The 16,414-nt window shown below is 35.9% G+C and overlaps 1 protein-coding gene across 2 annotated transcripts in view; it reads right to left on the bottom strand.

Moving 5' to 3' along the window:
• SEMA3C (semaphorin 3C) overlaps positions 1-16,414 on the bottom strand; it is a 121,252-nt gene that overhangs the window by 39,494 nt on the left and 65,344 nt on the right. For both annotated transcript variants that reach the window (XM_042872764.1, XM_042872765.1), the window contains exons 3-5: positions 10,732-10,892; positions 8,237-8,299; positions 3,441-3,560 (exon numbers count right to left, since the gene is read on the bottom strand). In XM_042872764.1, coding sequence (XP_042728698.1) covers positions 3,441-3,560; positions 8,237-8,299; positions 10,732-10,892 — 344 coding nt within the window. The remainder of the gene's footprint in view (positions 1-3,440; positions 3,561-8,236; positions 8,300-10,731; positions 10,893-16,414) is intronic.

Genomic DNA, 16,414 nt, shown 5'->3' with positions numbered 1-16,414 from the left:
ATTCTAGAGATTGTTTGATGTCTACAATGACAGCTGTAGAGATTACACTTGTGTTTCTGAAATTATTTTTTATTTTCTGAATATGTGATGTTAATTATACTAGGCCAATATTTTAATAAAGGAACTAGAAAAATAATATAAATTATATAAAAACCCCTTATGACAACTGTCATTTGTTGATGGTATAAATCATTTGTCCTCTACTGAGCTGTCAAACCTCTAAAAAATCCTAAATTATACATGTTATTTTCAGTGTCATTGCTTGGATTATGCACACAGCTCCAGTTCCATAGTAATAAGTGATTTATTGATATCTTTTGCTGCATCAGAATTTTTTCTGCTTAGGAATCTTTATGAGGAGCCTTCTTTATGTTTTGTGTGATTCATTAATAGGAAATACATTTGGCAAAGTCAAAGCAACCAGGACTACAGCTTGAAATGCAAGCAGTCTGAATATTTTTAGAAAACTCCCCCTCTGGGTGCATTTCCTCCTTTTTCAGATGCCAGCTACACTGAAAAGCATAGTATGCTCTTGGTACTGACACTCCTTGAAAAATATTGTCAGTAATGACAAAAGAAACAGACCTCTAGCACACCTACTTGCAAGCTACTGTCTACTGCAACAAACAGCATTCTGTAATAATCTTAAGATCTTTAATAAAGGTCTGACAGACAAAATTGCAAGGAGAAAGAAAAAAAAAATGAAAATCAACAACAAAACTTAAAATATATCTGCTTCAATAGAAAAAATTAGATGAAAAAAACTGCAGGGAAAGGTTTCTGTGATGTAGATGCCAATGCATTCATTATTTGACTGAGGGCAGAAAACCCTTAAATTGTCTTTAATATTTAATGTAAATCTTAGTGAAATGGGAATACCACACAGATCACTGTGCAGCCATCTGCAAGCAGCAAACTGGAGACTACCAACCCAAAATGCTCAGCTATGGGAGGAAGTTTTCATATCCTTTATCCCCTATCTCTCTTTCCCCTCCTGTGTTTTGCCTAATTTAATCACAGAGATCTTATCTATTACTTCTGTAATAAGCTCTCTAAAACAAAAGTTAAAATGTAAGTACAAAATTTCTAATATAATCCTGGGTATTTTTTTCTCTTCTTGTTTAACTTCTAAATGAATATGCAGCTTGATGATAATCTATATTTACTATTTACCAATTCAAAATGTTAATTACTGCAATAGTAGTCTAGCTCCAGGTTTGCACCTGATTTTCATATATATTAAACTACTTTTTAGTCTATAATTAATTCACATAGTGTTGATGTTTGCTTCTCTTTGCATTTACTTCGACATAATATCTTTGGGTGACTAAGAGTCATTATCAAAGACCAAAGCAGAGTGCAGAGTGAAAAAAGAAATGAATTATTTTTTAAACTCTGCTTCAAGTAAAAAAGCAACATTCTGTTTCATCAGTTTGCTTTTTACAAGGAATCATGTGGAGTTTTGAAAACAAAAGAGGAGAACAGGCCTAGTTCTTATGATTGTTGGCTATGACTCTTAGTGTCATGTTTTGTAACACCTAGAGAAAAACATTATGTGCCTTCTAAAATAGCAGTTCTGCACCTGCAAAAACAGCATTCTGTGCATGGAAAACTGCACTGATTTCAAGGTGAATTGACAAAAGCAAAGAATGAGTTCTCTCTAGTCCTATCAGCACTGCGTAGTTCTTCATTCTTCTCTATGCATGCATTTACGCACGCAACTGGTTCAAAAGGAAATGCTTGATTTTAGACTGTTACGCTACTGTTGGCCTATACAGTAAGGGCTTTGAGTATGCGATGCCTACGGTCAAGTGTCTGACAGACTCCAGACATCTGAAACAGCAGTTTACTTAATCAGTAGATCGTAGATCGTAGGCATGCATCTATACAGACAGGCTAAGTGAAGCCAATTCTGCTCTTCCAAGACATGCATCCTTATTTTTAACTTAAGAAATTTAACATCTTGCATCATGGAGAACTCATGTACATGAAGAACTCATGTCTTTTTTATCTGACAGATATCTCCTTTACAAAATTCCTAATACAAAGAGATTTTAAGCCTCCCAAAACAGTACTGTTTAAGCTGATAAGATTTACATTAATTAACGAGGGATCACTTTTAGCGTTTTACGAAATTTTTGAGATTAGGACAGTAGTGCTGAGAAAAGCAAACCTGTTTCAAAATAGAGCAAAAGAAATCATTGCAGACCATAATCTAGAAGGATGGATTTATTCACCCAGTTCTGCTTGCTTGTGCTTTTAAATCCAGGTCTATAAGTCTCTACTCTCAGATAATCCACTTGAACTGAAGGTGCAGTAATTTAGATTATATCTTCTGCCAAGGAGGCTGGAGCCAGGTAGTGATCTACCAAAAGTCACTGTGATAATTCCACATATACTTATGTTGAAAAACAATCATTTATCCACCCCCCAACAAACTCTGTAGTCCTGGATCTTGGCCAGAATCCTCATCCTACTCCCAATGAAATCAATGATGAATTTCACAGTGTCTTCCCTAGCAGTAAGCCCAGCTTCAAAGCTGCCCTCACATGGCAAAACTCCAGGTAGCTCTCTGATCTTCCTTTCCAACACATCTGCTTCCATGTAGTACAGGAAAATATACTGTACATCCCTGTGCCTGCAGATGTGAATCTGGCCCAAAAGCTACTGTGGTGATGGGTCTTGGTTAAATGCTGTTTTTTTCCTCCTTCTGGTTGCTTTATTACCTATTACATTTGCACATAAACAAACATTTTACATGCAAATCATGAAACCTGCAAAATTTTATAATACTTATGAAACTTCTGGAACTTCGTATATTTAAAATGCACATTGAAATTGAAAATAGAAAAAAATAGAGAGCTATGGAGAGAAAATTAGACTTTGCACCCTGGAAGGCTTCACAGTGAAGGAGAAAACTCACTGACTTCATCCTGGCAGGATGTCCTGGGACAAAAATTGTGCTGTAGATCAAAGTTATCTACACTTGGATTGCATCTAAAGGATATTAAACTGATGTCCAGCAAACCCTTATATCCATATAGTTAGTACACATAAGTGCTTCTTCCAGAAATCAGTAACTGGGAACCATAAAAAGCTTTTTATCTAACTAACCATTTCAAATATTTCTTGTCAATTCCAACAAACACTAGGAATTAATCCTCCAGAAAACATCAAATAGAAAGTAGTGTCGTATGGAGTCCAACTTTTGATATGACTGTAGAATTTTAGACAAACATTGTATTTGAATGTGGTTTTTGACTACAGTTTGATTGTTTGATCGTAACAAGGCTGTCAGAAAAATATGGACTTTTGTTCTTTTTCTGTTTTATGCAGGTAAATTAACCTACCTAGTTCATTAATTTTTGTATTTTCAAATTTTTGTGCTTGCGTAAAACAGTGATATCCAGCACAAAATGAGAAGATAAAATGAGACTTACCTCAGACCTGCGTCCCCTGTTGACATACACACACACTGGGCTGAAGGCTCCACTGCCACAGACGTACAGGTGTGTGCGATTGTATGACTGTATCACCCGCACAAAATTTCCACAGCCATGCTGCAGGGATTACAAAATAAATAAAAATGACATTGGCAAATGTTAGTGAATATTGGGAATTCTAGGGAATAGATACAATTCATATTTTTAGTTGCATCATGAGAACAGCTACCAATTTTGCCACTCTCTGATTTTGAACATCTGCAAACATTTGCTTTCTTTTCTTGTCATTTTCTCTAGGCTCAGAATCAGGCACTGTTAGGGCATTATAGAGGAGCAGTTAGAATAGTATCTGTAACTTCTCCATCTCAACACTTTGATTTTCATCCAAAGACTTCTCTAATGGGAAGAAGCAGGGGCCTCCACAGGAAAGCAAGAAATAATCTTAGGAAGTTTCCTTAAAGAAACATCTACAACAGTATCTTCTCTTTCCCTCCACCTCCCAGTTGTTTTTCATTGTTAGTGGGTTTTTGGTTATTTGGATGCAGCATAATTCCTTTGCAAAAGGAGGCTGAAGCTAGGAAATTATAAAACATTAAAATAGACTTTCTGTCCCTTGGGAAGGTGTTGAAGAGATCAGGTGCACGGTGTTCTCCTTGATCCTCCTGGTTGGAGACTGGAACACAGGCAGTTGAATGAATGGCTACAAAGATGGTGTCACGTTCAAGGTTTTGAGTACTATGATCATAGTCACACCTTCAACAGACCAGGCATATTGGCATTGGATGGGATGCAACTGACCAGGAGGGGCAAGAATATACTGGGCTGCAATCTGGTTGGGCTCATCGCCAGAGTTTTGAACTAGATTTGATGGGGGAAGGGGATGTACTGCTGAGTGACAGGGAAAAGCCATGGGAAACTCACTTTAGGAAGCAGTGAGGAAAAACCTCCAATTTGTACCAAAGGAATTTGGGAGCGTCCCTCCAAGGAGGTGACGTGACAGATAGCCCAGCTGAAATGCCTCTACACCAATGCATGGGAAATAAGCAGGAGGAGATGGAAATTATGGAGCAATTGGTAAACTATGACATAAACATAGTCAGATGAATTACACAAGTGTAATACTACAATCAAGAGCTACAAGATTTTTAGAAGGAATAAGCAGGGCAAGAGGTGCAGGGGAGTTGCTATCTAGATAGATAGTGAAAAGCTGCCTCAGAGAAACAGCCATGACCAGGCTGAGAGCTGGTGGATTAAAATTAGGGACCAGTCCAATAAAGGTCATCTCATCTGTTGGTTGGGTGCTACTACATGTCACCTGAGGGTGGCCAGGGGGAGCCTGTTAATGAGGACTTCTCGTTTCAGCTACAGGAGGTATCACACTCCCAGGCTCTTGTCCTGATAGAGGATTTCAACCACCTGAACATTTATTGGGAAAACAAACCCACAGACTCCTGGACTGTGCTGAAGAAAACTTACTGATCCAGGTATTGGACAGACCAACCAGAGGTGAAGCATTACTGGATGTGCTGTTCACCAATGCAGAGGAGATCATTAAAGAGGTTAAGATTGGTGGCAGTCTGAGCCTCCAATTTATTTCCAAATGATCAGAATTCTGAACAACACATTACATAAGCAAGTTTGCAGTGAATTGTTGCTTCATTTTGAAGATCAATCAGAATAACATATTCAAATCAGCAGGAAAATTGAAACAGATTGCTAAGTGCCACACAGTTTCACACTATCAGTTCTACAGTTTTCTCCTTCCAACATACCCTTTTCTTCTCTTGCTCTTCCCTTTTACAAAGTCATCCACTGTTAATGCACTCTGGACTAAAAATAGACTTTTTTCTTGAATACTTTCTTACTGAGATCTCAGACTTGCCTTCATATTCAATCATCCAAATCTTCATCAAAGACAGTGAGAATCACATGTGTTTTTTGAGCATAGGATTGGAAACAGTCATCAATCATCTTCATGAAAATCTGTAGAATTAATCCTTGTTCAAACAATTCATTTACACTTAAAGCCATTCACATTTCTGGTTCAGTAGAAGCTGGCACTCTACAAGAACCTCTGAAAATTGGTGCATAATTATAAGCAGTTCAGTGTTCTTAGTTTCTCTGCAGGGAACACTGCACGCCCTCAGTGAAGTGCTTGCTCTAGTTATATAAGAAAGATCCTTTAACCTGGTCAAAATTTATTATTTCTCTATAGTTAGGGTGTTCCTAAAAGTTTCCATTCTCTCATATCTTACTATCTTAGTTTGGGTCTGAGGCTTTAGTAGTGTCTCGCTATTGAAAATAGGTTTCTCTCAGCAGTACTACCAATCCAAATTATGCCCGTAGAAAAGGAAAAAGGAGAAGTGAAGGTATAGCACCATCTTATGTATGCCAGAGTGCAAACTGATGCTTTCTTTTCTTGCTGTTTGCAAAAAGTTTTTGCAGAAGAGCCCTAGGAAAAGAGTACAGAAACCTCAGAAGAAAGGTCCTCAGGGAGAAGGGCAAGGAGCCAATGGCTAGATGAACAGCACTGGGATGGGGGGTACTTTGCACCAATTGCATGCCATGTACTTTTAGAAGTGTTTATGGCAAAAACGCAACGGTGGTTAGATGAATTAAGGATTTCATTAAAGACAGCCCTCTGAGGTTGCATCTGATACACAGTGTATTTTCATGTGTCTTCTACTATGATTTATGGACAAGTAACAGAAGTTGGCTCAACATTAACATTATCATGTTTTAATGCTCACAGGCAGGAAGTCCATTTTACGATCTTCTGTGAGCTTTTGCCCATTTCTCCATTACTGACCTACTGAAGCCCATCTGCTGTGTAATTCAACTGAGTACTGCACTGTACTGTGGCTCCACAATCCATCAAGAGATTATTGTGTTAGAAAATATTGTGTAGAACTGTTCTTCAAAAACTATTTTTATTTTTCCTTGTGACGATATTACTTCTTGCTTCTAAGTTATCTGGGTCTGAGGTGACATGAAATAGTTGTTCCTAGGACGGCTGTTTGTCAAAGCTGGTAGTTAAGCTCTATATATTCACATATCACTCATTCTTCACTTGGAGCTGATACCAATACTCACTCAATAACAGTCTGGTGAATTGTGTTACTGTCAGTAGCTATGTCCTAGAATCTCATTACAGTAAATGGAGAGAAATAGATGTCAGCCTAAATTAAGCATCCAAGTTATCTTGGTGAGCTTACTATTTGGAAGTGACAATTTCTTTTTAGTAATAAAAAAGAAAATGCATAAATCAGTGCTTGTCTAATGGTAGTGGAAACGAACCCTCCCCTAACCACCTTTGAAAATAATTTGCTGTCTGATTGAAGTCCTTTACTGTCTGTTTCTCTTTTGTCTTTTGATAATTGCAACTCTCTGACAAGCCAAATGCTATCACGCTTTGACTTCTGAATTCATTCTCTGCTTCTCCTAATCTTATCAGGAATGAAATACACAAGAACTCTATTCAAAGTGGACTATAAATTTCAAGTTGCAAAGATTCATTCAGACCTGGGTTCTCTTTTTCTCATTATCTCAGTGAGCTTTCAATAAGGTACATCACTGATTTTGGAACTATTTTTCAGAACTGTATACATATATATAGTACCAAAATTCGGAGGACATTAAGAAAATTCAGGTAAGCTTCTATTTTTGGAACTTCTCTAGCTGTAGATCACTATAGTGAATTACTAAGTACAGTTTTAAAGAAACTGTATTACAGCTACAGTCCAGCAAGCCAACCTTCTGGTGCCTATACCAGCTGCTGCAATAAATTTAAATATAAAAAGCAAAAAACACCACCATATTTTTCTTACAAAACAGACTCATCAGAATTATAGTAACATTGCAAGTCATACATGTAGGTTTAGTTAACAATAATAAAGCATAACTATAATAAATAAAGATGTTAGATTACATAGAAATGTGACTTTCTGTATTTTTTTAAAAAACTTATTTTTCTTTTGTCAACAAAATCTACAGTTTTGTCTATAAAATCATAGAATCATAGAATGGCCTGGGTTGAAAAGTACCTTGAAAGTCATCTAGTTTCACCCCCCCTGCTATGTGCAGGGTCACCAACCACCAGACCAGGCTGCCCAGAGCCACATCCAGCCTGGCCTTGAATGCCTCCAGGGTTGGGGCATCCACAACCTCCTTGGGCAACCTGTTCCACCTGTCACCACCCTCTGTGTGAAAAACTTCCTCCTAATATCTAACCTAAACCTCTTCTCAGTTTAAAATCATCCCCCTTTGTCCTATCAGTGTTATAGACTGTGAGATGAAATCTCTTCAGAAGGATAACTGTGTTCAAATAGACCTCTACCAAAAAGAGAGGATCTGCTGTATTGTACTACGGTATTTTTCGGAATTGTTCACTTCCATCTATTTTCTATAAAGAGAGCAATGGAAAATTATCATCCAATGTAGGTGCTTTAGAAGGTGTCTGCATGTAGATGGGAGAATAATCAGCTGCAATGCAAAATAAATCAACATAACTTCTCCATAGTCTGTGTTTCAAATGATTCCAGAGACCACCTTTACTTTTCCCAGTAAAGCATACTAGTTTTTTTTTTCCAGTTTGTCAAAATCTGAAGGTGCATTCTGTTTACAAAGCTTGGCTTTTCATAATTCCAGTTTGTCGTTTGGTCTGCAGAGAATTTAAAATGCAAAAATAAACACTTGTTTCATTTTGCTTTTGGCTGCAGTTGAGCTGCTCTGACTTTATTGCCAAGAATGTAACTCATGTATGTATGCGGATATGTGTGTAGAGTGTAACTTACCGTAGGGTCTTTGCCAGCCATTTTGCACTCTTCAACCTTATTTGCTGATGCTGGCCACAAAATCTATGAGGAAAAATAATAAAATTAAGTAACATAATTATTACATAATTTATTTTTTAAATAACAAACAAAAAGTTGCAGATTTAAATAACAAACAAAGAGTTGCAGAATTTGCACTAATAAGTTAATACTTTGATATTTTTTACACTTTGATTAGAAGATTTTTCACCTATAAATAATTTCTGTCTCAGAAAGCAGTAAATGAAATAAAAACTCAGATATTTGGCAGGTACAAGTTACAATTATATATTAAATAATTAATTTATAATGAAGCTATATTTTAATAAGTTAAGTTATAAGTTAATCAATTTATTTATTTTTCTTCACCATCATCATCATCCTTCTCTTTTTTTTTTTTACTTTATTGAACTTCTATAAATTGTTAACAGTGAAAACTTGAAGTCAAAAACACAATAAAAACAATTCTTATCAGAAATCTTAATTTTTCTCAGTAAAGGTTTTTGCGTATCTTATCCTGATTAAAAACTTAAGATTTCTGGTTGATTTCTTGGTTTCTTTTCAAGATTCCCTGCAACACAGAGAGCATTTTGACAAACATCACTATGTCTGAATATTTATCTGAGCTATACTTAAACACTTATGTCTTCTGTTATTTATCTTGATTTTGGTGTAGAAAAGACATCCCTTAGAAATTTCCATCTGTAAATTTAATAAGTGACATGATCTGATAACATTCAGCCTCAAGATAACATAAATAATAGCATTAAAATTTCTCTCTACACGTAAAAATATATATTTTAATATACATACGTTACGCAGAGAGTTACAGGTTCATATGTATATAGCATATGTATATAGTGTTTCAAAATAGCGTAAAATTAATAAAGTGAATTTGTTATAACAATAAATCAACTAGAGAAAGAATGTGTGGAACTGCAGAGACTGTTTATGAGCATGATATTGGGTGATCGCAATCACTGACAGAAAACATTGGGTATTTTGCTTCTTTCTGATTTTCAGAAATTTTATTTTGGGTTTTCAATGTTTAGATTGACTGTCGAAATATTTCATAGTGTTATAATGCAGAACTTATGCCATAAAAGCCTTTGTACCTTACCAAACTCTGAACAAAGTCAGAAGCAACCTTTTAAAAGTATGCGGTGCATAACATGTCCACTTCCAGACCAGGCTGGCAGAATCACTGTGAGATCTAAACTAGCAAGAAGGCCACAGCAGCCACTTCCAACCAAAGTACGTATCTCCACTACAGATGTTTATTTCCATACCAGCAAAAGGAAGATAAACATACCAACACACAAATGGGATTCAATTTAAATGTGTAAGTTAGAGAGTCAGGCAGATCAGACTCCCCACACAGTAAATTCAGGTAGACAGGAGTGTACAGAGGGTGATTCAGAGCAAAGCCTAATTCAAGTGCTCTTAATCACCCTTCAGTAGGGCCTCCTATCTCTCTGCTGACAAAACAAAGCCTTGACTCTTAAATATCAAACTTCCCTACCCCAAGTTGGATCTCTGCCCCTCGAAGCCCTGCCCTCGAAGCCCTGCCCTGAAGCTCAATAATAAAGCCCATAGATTATTTTGGTATAACGAGGTATATAAGGATACATTTTAAGGTGCAGGTGTAATAACCTGAAAATAGGTGAGGCAAAGTCTGTAGAGAAGTAATTTCTCAACAGTCCACTTTATGGACACACAAATATTTCTGCAGGCTGCTTATTTTAAAAACAGAAATGCTGGATTTGATTTACCTCTGGAAATAAAAAAGGAGTCTCAAAATGTTTCACTATTAATTTGATTCCTTTAATGAAAGCAGTGCCTAGTACGGGCTGAGGAGTTGTGACACAGAGAGATCACAGAAAATGGCATCTCAGCAAGTGAGAGAAACAGACACAAAAAGAGTGTGCTGAAGGTCACACTGTCCATAAAACACCAAGCTGGTGGTGTCTCAGCTATCCAGTTGAAGGCTAAGGTCCAACACAGCCATAACAAAGGCTGAAAAGCAGTTCAGAGAGTAAGTTTGGGAGTGAAAAACAGAAACAAACGTAGTTGCAGGTTAAAGTCATCTCTGTTCTGTTGCTTTTTCCCTTTCACCTGAAAATGATAGCACATCCCATATTCTTCCTTACAGTCTCTTTCTTTCTTTTTTTTTTTTTTTTAAACTGCATCTCTGAATTATCTTAAATCTTCAAGAGGAGTGGAAACTATCAATCCATATAAATTTTCCTTATGGGGCCAAGCCATGGTGAACATCACTTCAAAACAAGTTAACAGTTGAAAACAATGGCTGAGGAGCAGCTTGTTCATCTTGCATTACACATAAAACAAGTACTAACAGCTCAGTAAGGTGTGGGTCTGGACTTCTGCCTGATGCAAACTAATGAGATACACATTTTTTGTCTGAAAAAGAAATGCATACAGTAAGGAAATCTTGGATTCTCAAAATAAATACATACACTAAGAGGGTCTTGGCTTATATTATTGATATTCAAAGACAGAATGTGATCTTTGCTGCCCACATAGATCCGATCCTGATCTTCATCCATTAATAATATCCTGTAATCCAGAGGACTGTGTGATATTCTGTGATATTCAGAGGTCTTCGTCGCTTGAAGCTCTGAAATAGTAAAGACAGGAAGTTTGCAAGTATGTTCAGTTGCCATTATCACTTCAAAACTGCAACACTTTTTAAATAAAAAAATCTTTGAACTCAACTAAGGCCAACCAAAGAAGAAAAACGTTTATCAGACACTTAGTAATAACACAGTAGTTTCAATGCAATTCCTGGTTTGAATGCAAATTTTTCATATAATATGTAACTACGCGTAGCTCATAAAAATCCAGCATTGCCGTTATTCAGTCATGTAATAAGTCCTTATTTTAATGGGCACAATTATTTACAGCTTTGGTTTTTAAGGAAGATCATATATTAAATTAATCAGTATTTTCAATCCATTTTGAAATTTATGACAGCGCAAAATCCAAAAGTCAATACAAACTATGCAAGAATAGTTAATTTGATATTCCTGACCGGGCTTCATTGACAATAGATTTTTGTTGTTTCCAAAGTCAATTTTTTTTTTCAGTTCTTCATCACCGTTCATAGCTTATTTAAAAATAAAAATAAAAAAAGTTGAAAAAATATAGAAGCATTTGATCAAGCCTAGATATGCTCGTTTATTATGTTGTTTGCTTATTGCTTATTGACCAAACTACCCGAAATGTAGAACTAGTTCTTTTGCTGTTGTTCTATTCCTTCACTTAAAACTTTCTTCAAGGAATTGAAGTGAAAAACATCCTTTGATCTCAGCAGTGCAGGATCAGGCCTGTTTCAGGAATAGCACAAACATTTGTAATGTAAGTATTACTTGCTGCCCTTGAAAAAGATCAGCCTTTCTGTTTTTGCTTGGCCAACATATTTTGGCCTCTATTCAGATTAATTTTCTTCTCACTAATAATAGAAGGGATATTTCTCAAAAATTGATAATGGAAAACAACCAAAACTTTTATCAATTTTCCTGTATTTAAATGTTTGACATATTATTATGATGTGATCAGGGACATGTTCCATCTGACTTTAACAGGGTGGCAAATATAGAATACAGAATATAGATAAGGTCTTCCTAAATTCATAGATCGGGCTCTCAGCCCACATCTTATAAACTGTATATAAACTGAAAATAAGACTTGTCTCTGTTTCTAAAGCCTGTGAGGTGTGGTTTGTTTGTTTGTTTGTTTGTTTTCCACTAACCCAAAATCAAGGTTTTTGTTCTAGCATCTTCTACAGATAAGGGTAGATAATTTATCAAAAATTAGTCACGTTAGATTTTCAAATTACTAGATTAATGCGGGACAATAACATTTTGGAAGGCAAAACTCTCAAAACAAAAAATATTACTGGATATTTACTCCACATTAAAAATAAAATGGTCAGTAAATATGTACTTTCTGCAAAACATATTTAGCTAGAAGTACATGTTTTTTCTTGGAGAGGAATTTTTGACAGGCTGGATACAACACAAAGGCAAACTCTGCAGTCCTGAAGAGGACTGAGCTATCTCTTTACTACAGAACTAATGATTGAAAGAACTCTTAACAGAATATGATTTTTACTGATAAATATGATACATAACCCTACTTAATTTTTGTATTGATTATTACATAGCTTGACAGAAAGATGAAAAATACCTTTGATGACTGAAAGATATGATGTTTTGATTGACTTGGACATGATAGCTTTCAAATGGTTTCCTACATGCCTTTATTTACGGTAATATTTCTATTTCATGTTTTGCTCAGCAAAAGTTAAACATTCAGTCAAGAACTACAGGCTGTGCTTAAGAGTTTAAAATGAAACTGGAGTCATTAAATGTATATGAAAATTGTCCATATAATTTTCAGAAATGTATCTTCAGTCATTGAAAAATCAATTGTTTTACTCTATTTAAAAATGTCTTTATGTAAACATTAATTGACATTTTCAAAAGCACCTGGGAGACTCATTCATACTGCCATTAAATTTCAGACCCTTTGCTCTCTCTGAAATTCTCAGACTGACCTTTTGTAACATGCCTGAGAAGCTACTCCTCACCCTCTTTCCTGGGTGGGTTATTAACTTTACTGTAATGTCTGGCAGCTCTAAAATGAAATTGAACCATCTCATAACTGTATACTTGATATGATAGAAAAGCACAGACAAACCGGGAAAGGCAGCAGTTTCCAGCACAACACTGTGAATGTGAGCATACTGATTGCACAATGTAATGTCCTCCCTTGTAGCTTCAGTTAGAATAAACATAATAGTGAGTAAACTACGACTGACATGCAAATAGCAACAGATATTCATTTTCCATAACTGCTACTTACAGAAATCCATTACTTGACTGGATTTTTTAGCCTCTTTGTAAAGATAATTTTCTTTCTAAGGCATCAGAAGGGTACTCTGTTTCCATCAAGTTGCTGATAAGGGGAGCACCTTATGAAATGCCAGTGGCTTATGAAGACTCAATGCCGTGTCTATGATGGAAGGTAAACCCTTGAATTCAGTAGAATACTGCCCTAAAACAAAGACTCTCATGATTTATTACCTCTATTTCTTTCAGAGGTGAAGCTTATAGTTCATTGCCTACTAGAGGCCCCAATCAAGTGGGGAGGGAATTTATAATCTATAATTATTTTCTTCTCACTTAACAAAATTTACCACACAATCATCTAGGGATGATAATAATTATTATTTTAAAATTCACTATCTAAATGCTGTTAATTAGAAAGTGCAGTGGCTTAAAAAATGCTGCAAGGCCTTCCACCTTCCCTTTTGTCAGATTTTGGAAAAAATGATTTAAATATTTACAATTTTTTTTTTTGAAACATATTTTATTCCCTGCTTTGTGAATTTACCGAGGCATTCAAGGCAGTGAAGTCTCTAAGGAGAATAGTGTCACAGACAGATCCTTGTGAATATTAATATTTTTCTATGGCAATCAAAGTGAACATAATAATATATTATACATGCAAATAACTGCCATTACTTATGATGCAAGAGTAACATTTGTCCATCCTTTCTTATAGGTCAGTGAACTTGATTTTGGTTTTCCTAGGATGATAACACCAATAACAAGTTTATTCCTACTATTAGAAATATGATATGGTTGAACAGCTCTTCTCTTTTGAGGAAGAACAAAAGCATCAATGAACTTTCTCCCCACAACTATTATTGAAGTGCACACTCTGGAGCTCCCAGTGACCAGGAATTTTTGATGTGCACAGCATATGGCTTACTGAAAATTAGATTAGCACTCTTTAATTATCCTTCTAACCCCCCACATAAAAGTTAATACCAATATTTTGGAGAAAATGACTTGATCTTGCAGAAGGAAAATATATATATATATTTGTGCTGTATCTATTGTTAACATCACAAAAGCCTTTTTAATGCTAAAAACACACTGCGAACAAAGCAAATCACAGCAATCAGAGACTGGAAATCCAGGAATGTGGAGATATCTCCTTCCATTGACAAACACATTCTGTTATACCTGAACTATCCAAACTGCACATGTACATATGATTCACTTATCAGGCAGTCCTCTGAATGCCACATTTCATTACTTGACACGACCCTTCTAGCACTTATTTCACATTCACTGGTGTCTGAAAACATAACCTGACCTTCCTAATGTAAGGGATATAATAATCTCCAATGTGTAAGATAAAACAAACCTTAATGTGACTTCATCAGCATCAATCCTATACTAATATGTATACACTAATAAAACTAATGCAGTATTTAGTGACACCTTCCTATGCAACCATCCCCAGCCCATGTCCAAGGCACTGAGTTTATCCACAGATAAGATTTGGATGGGCGGTCAGAGAGTGCATGTCAGCTTCTCAGCATTCAAATGTCTGTGGGTTTCCAAGCTGGCATGATTTCTTTGAGCCAATCTAGGATGATATATCAAGCTTTTAATTTAGGATCCCCTGTGGTAAAGTACAAGAAATAATATGTTTTTTTCCTCCTTCTTGTTGGCACAGGAATTAATCCTCAGAAGGTTTCTTTATGGGGAAGCTTCAGAGCAGAAGCACAGATTTAGATGTTAAAAAAAAAAAAAAAAAAAAAAAAAGGAATAAAGTATAATAAAGTAGAGCAATGGATTTACAGACAGAACATTGAAGGGGAGGAATCTAGATTTCTGGAGAAAGGTTCTCCACAGGGAATCTCTACTGCCCAAATTGGCACAGATTCTACATAGCCATAGTGATTTGAAAGTGAGGAAAACTGCACTGTTCTCTTTTATTCTGAGTTGTGGATGCCACCAGCAGCAGGCTGTGTGCATCCAGCAGTAGGCTTGAACACATTAGCCCCGACTTAATGAGGCTGAAAGAGCCTCTTAAGTCTCATTATACCATTAGTATGTGCCAGCAAATGTGCCAGCTCATGCCAAATGTGAGACTGCAATATAAAATCTCAGCTTCTACAAGCAGGAATAGAACAAATTTTCCATCTCTTTCTTTTTTTTTTTTTTTCTCCTCAAGAATTAAATCCTTAAGTAGAACAATGTTTTTGCTTACAATATCTAATGGAAATGGTACCATTTTACTCTTCAATCACAACTGAACACATGAAAAAATGATTTGTTCATGAAGTTAAAAAAAAAGTTAGAAAAAGTATTTTAAAAAGAAGAAAGCCAGAAGAAAGGCTCTTTTTGATTATATTTTTAACATCTTCCATCCTATTCTGCATTAACTAACTAGCTGTTTTCTACCCTTCTAGCAGAAATGACTGGAAAAGAAGTATTTAGAAGATAATGGATTTCATAAGATCCTAATGACTTTAACTATTATTTTCTTGCTCTTATTTCTGATTTTTTCTTTAATATAAGGAAGTAGAAAAAAATTGTTATTTTTTACAGTTCTCAACACAACTGCATAAAAGTACATTGTTTATTAGATTGCTTTCCAGCTACGAGATGATACACTGTGACTACTTCTTTATGTTTGCAAAGAAATACACAGTCCACATATTTCCTTCAGAAAGCTTCAGAACATGTCACCTTTGCTCCATCAATATACCTATTCTGTAAAAAATCTGTATTGATTCCTTTCACTTAAGGGAGTGAGAGACCTGCTAAAGCGTTCTGCTGTAGCTCTTGCTGTGTTCAAACTACAAGCCAACCCTCAGCCCACTCCCAAATGAAGCTGATTATAAATGGGTCCATAGTTGTTTGGCCAAAGAGCCATCAGCAGCCAGATGTGCTCCCTGTCAGTCCCTTGTGTGCCTTAACCGCTCGGTGCCCAAAAAGCTCAGGTGGACCTTTGACCTTTTCTTTTTTTTCTTTATCTCTTCTTCACACATCAGGAATCTTGCCGCTTTTTAAAACTCCATTAGAAGGAAACTTGCCTTTTTCTATGAAGAGGCAATAGGCTTGTTAGAACTGGAAATTGTGAGCATACTTGCTAACTTCTGACTGTCTGAAAGGCTTTGAGTTTCGTTTTTATCTCAGAAGAAAAAAGGAAAAGAAAAAGGAAAAGGAAAAGGAAAAGGAAAAGGAAAAGGAAAAGGAAAAGGAAAAGGAAAAGGAAAAGGAAAAGGAAAAGGAAAAGGAAAAGGAAAAGGAAAAGGAAAAGGAAAAGGAAAAG

This window comes from Lagopus leucura, unplaced genomic scaffold, assembly GCF_019238085.1.
Source record: "Lagopus leucura isolate 7727_CA_CO unplaced genomic scaffold, USGS_WTPT01 Super-Scaffold_100008, whole genome shotgun sequence".
NCBI lineage: Eukaryota > Metazoa > Chordata > Aves > Galliformes > Phasianidae > Lagopus > Lagopus leucura.
Note: the sequence above shows the minus strand (reverse complement) of the source record. Positions and strands in the feature narration are given on the sequence as shown.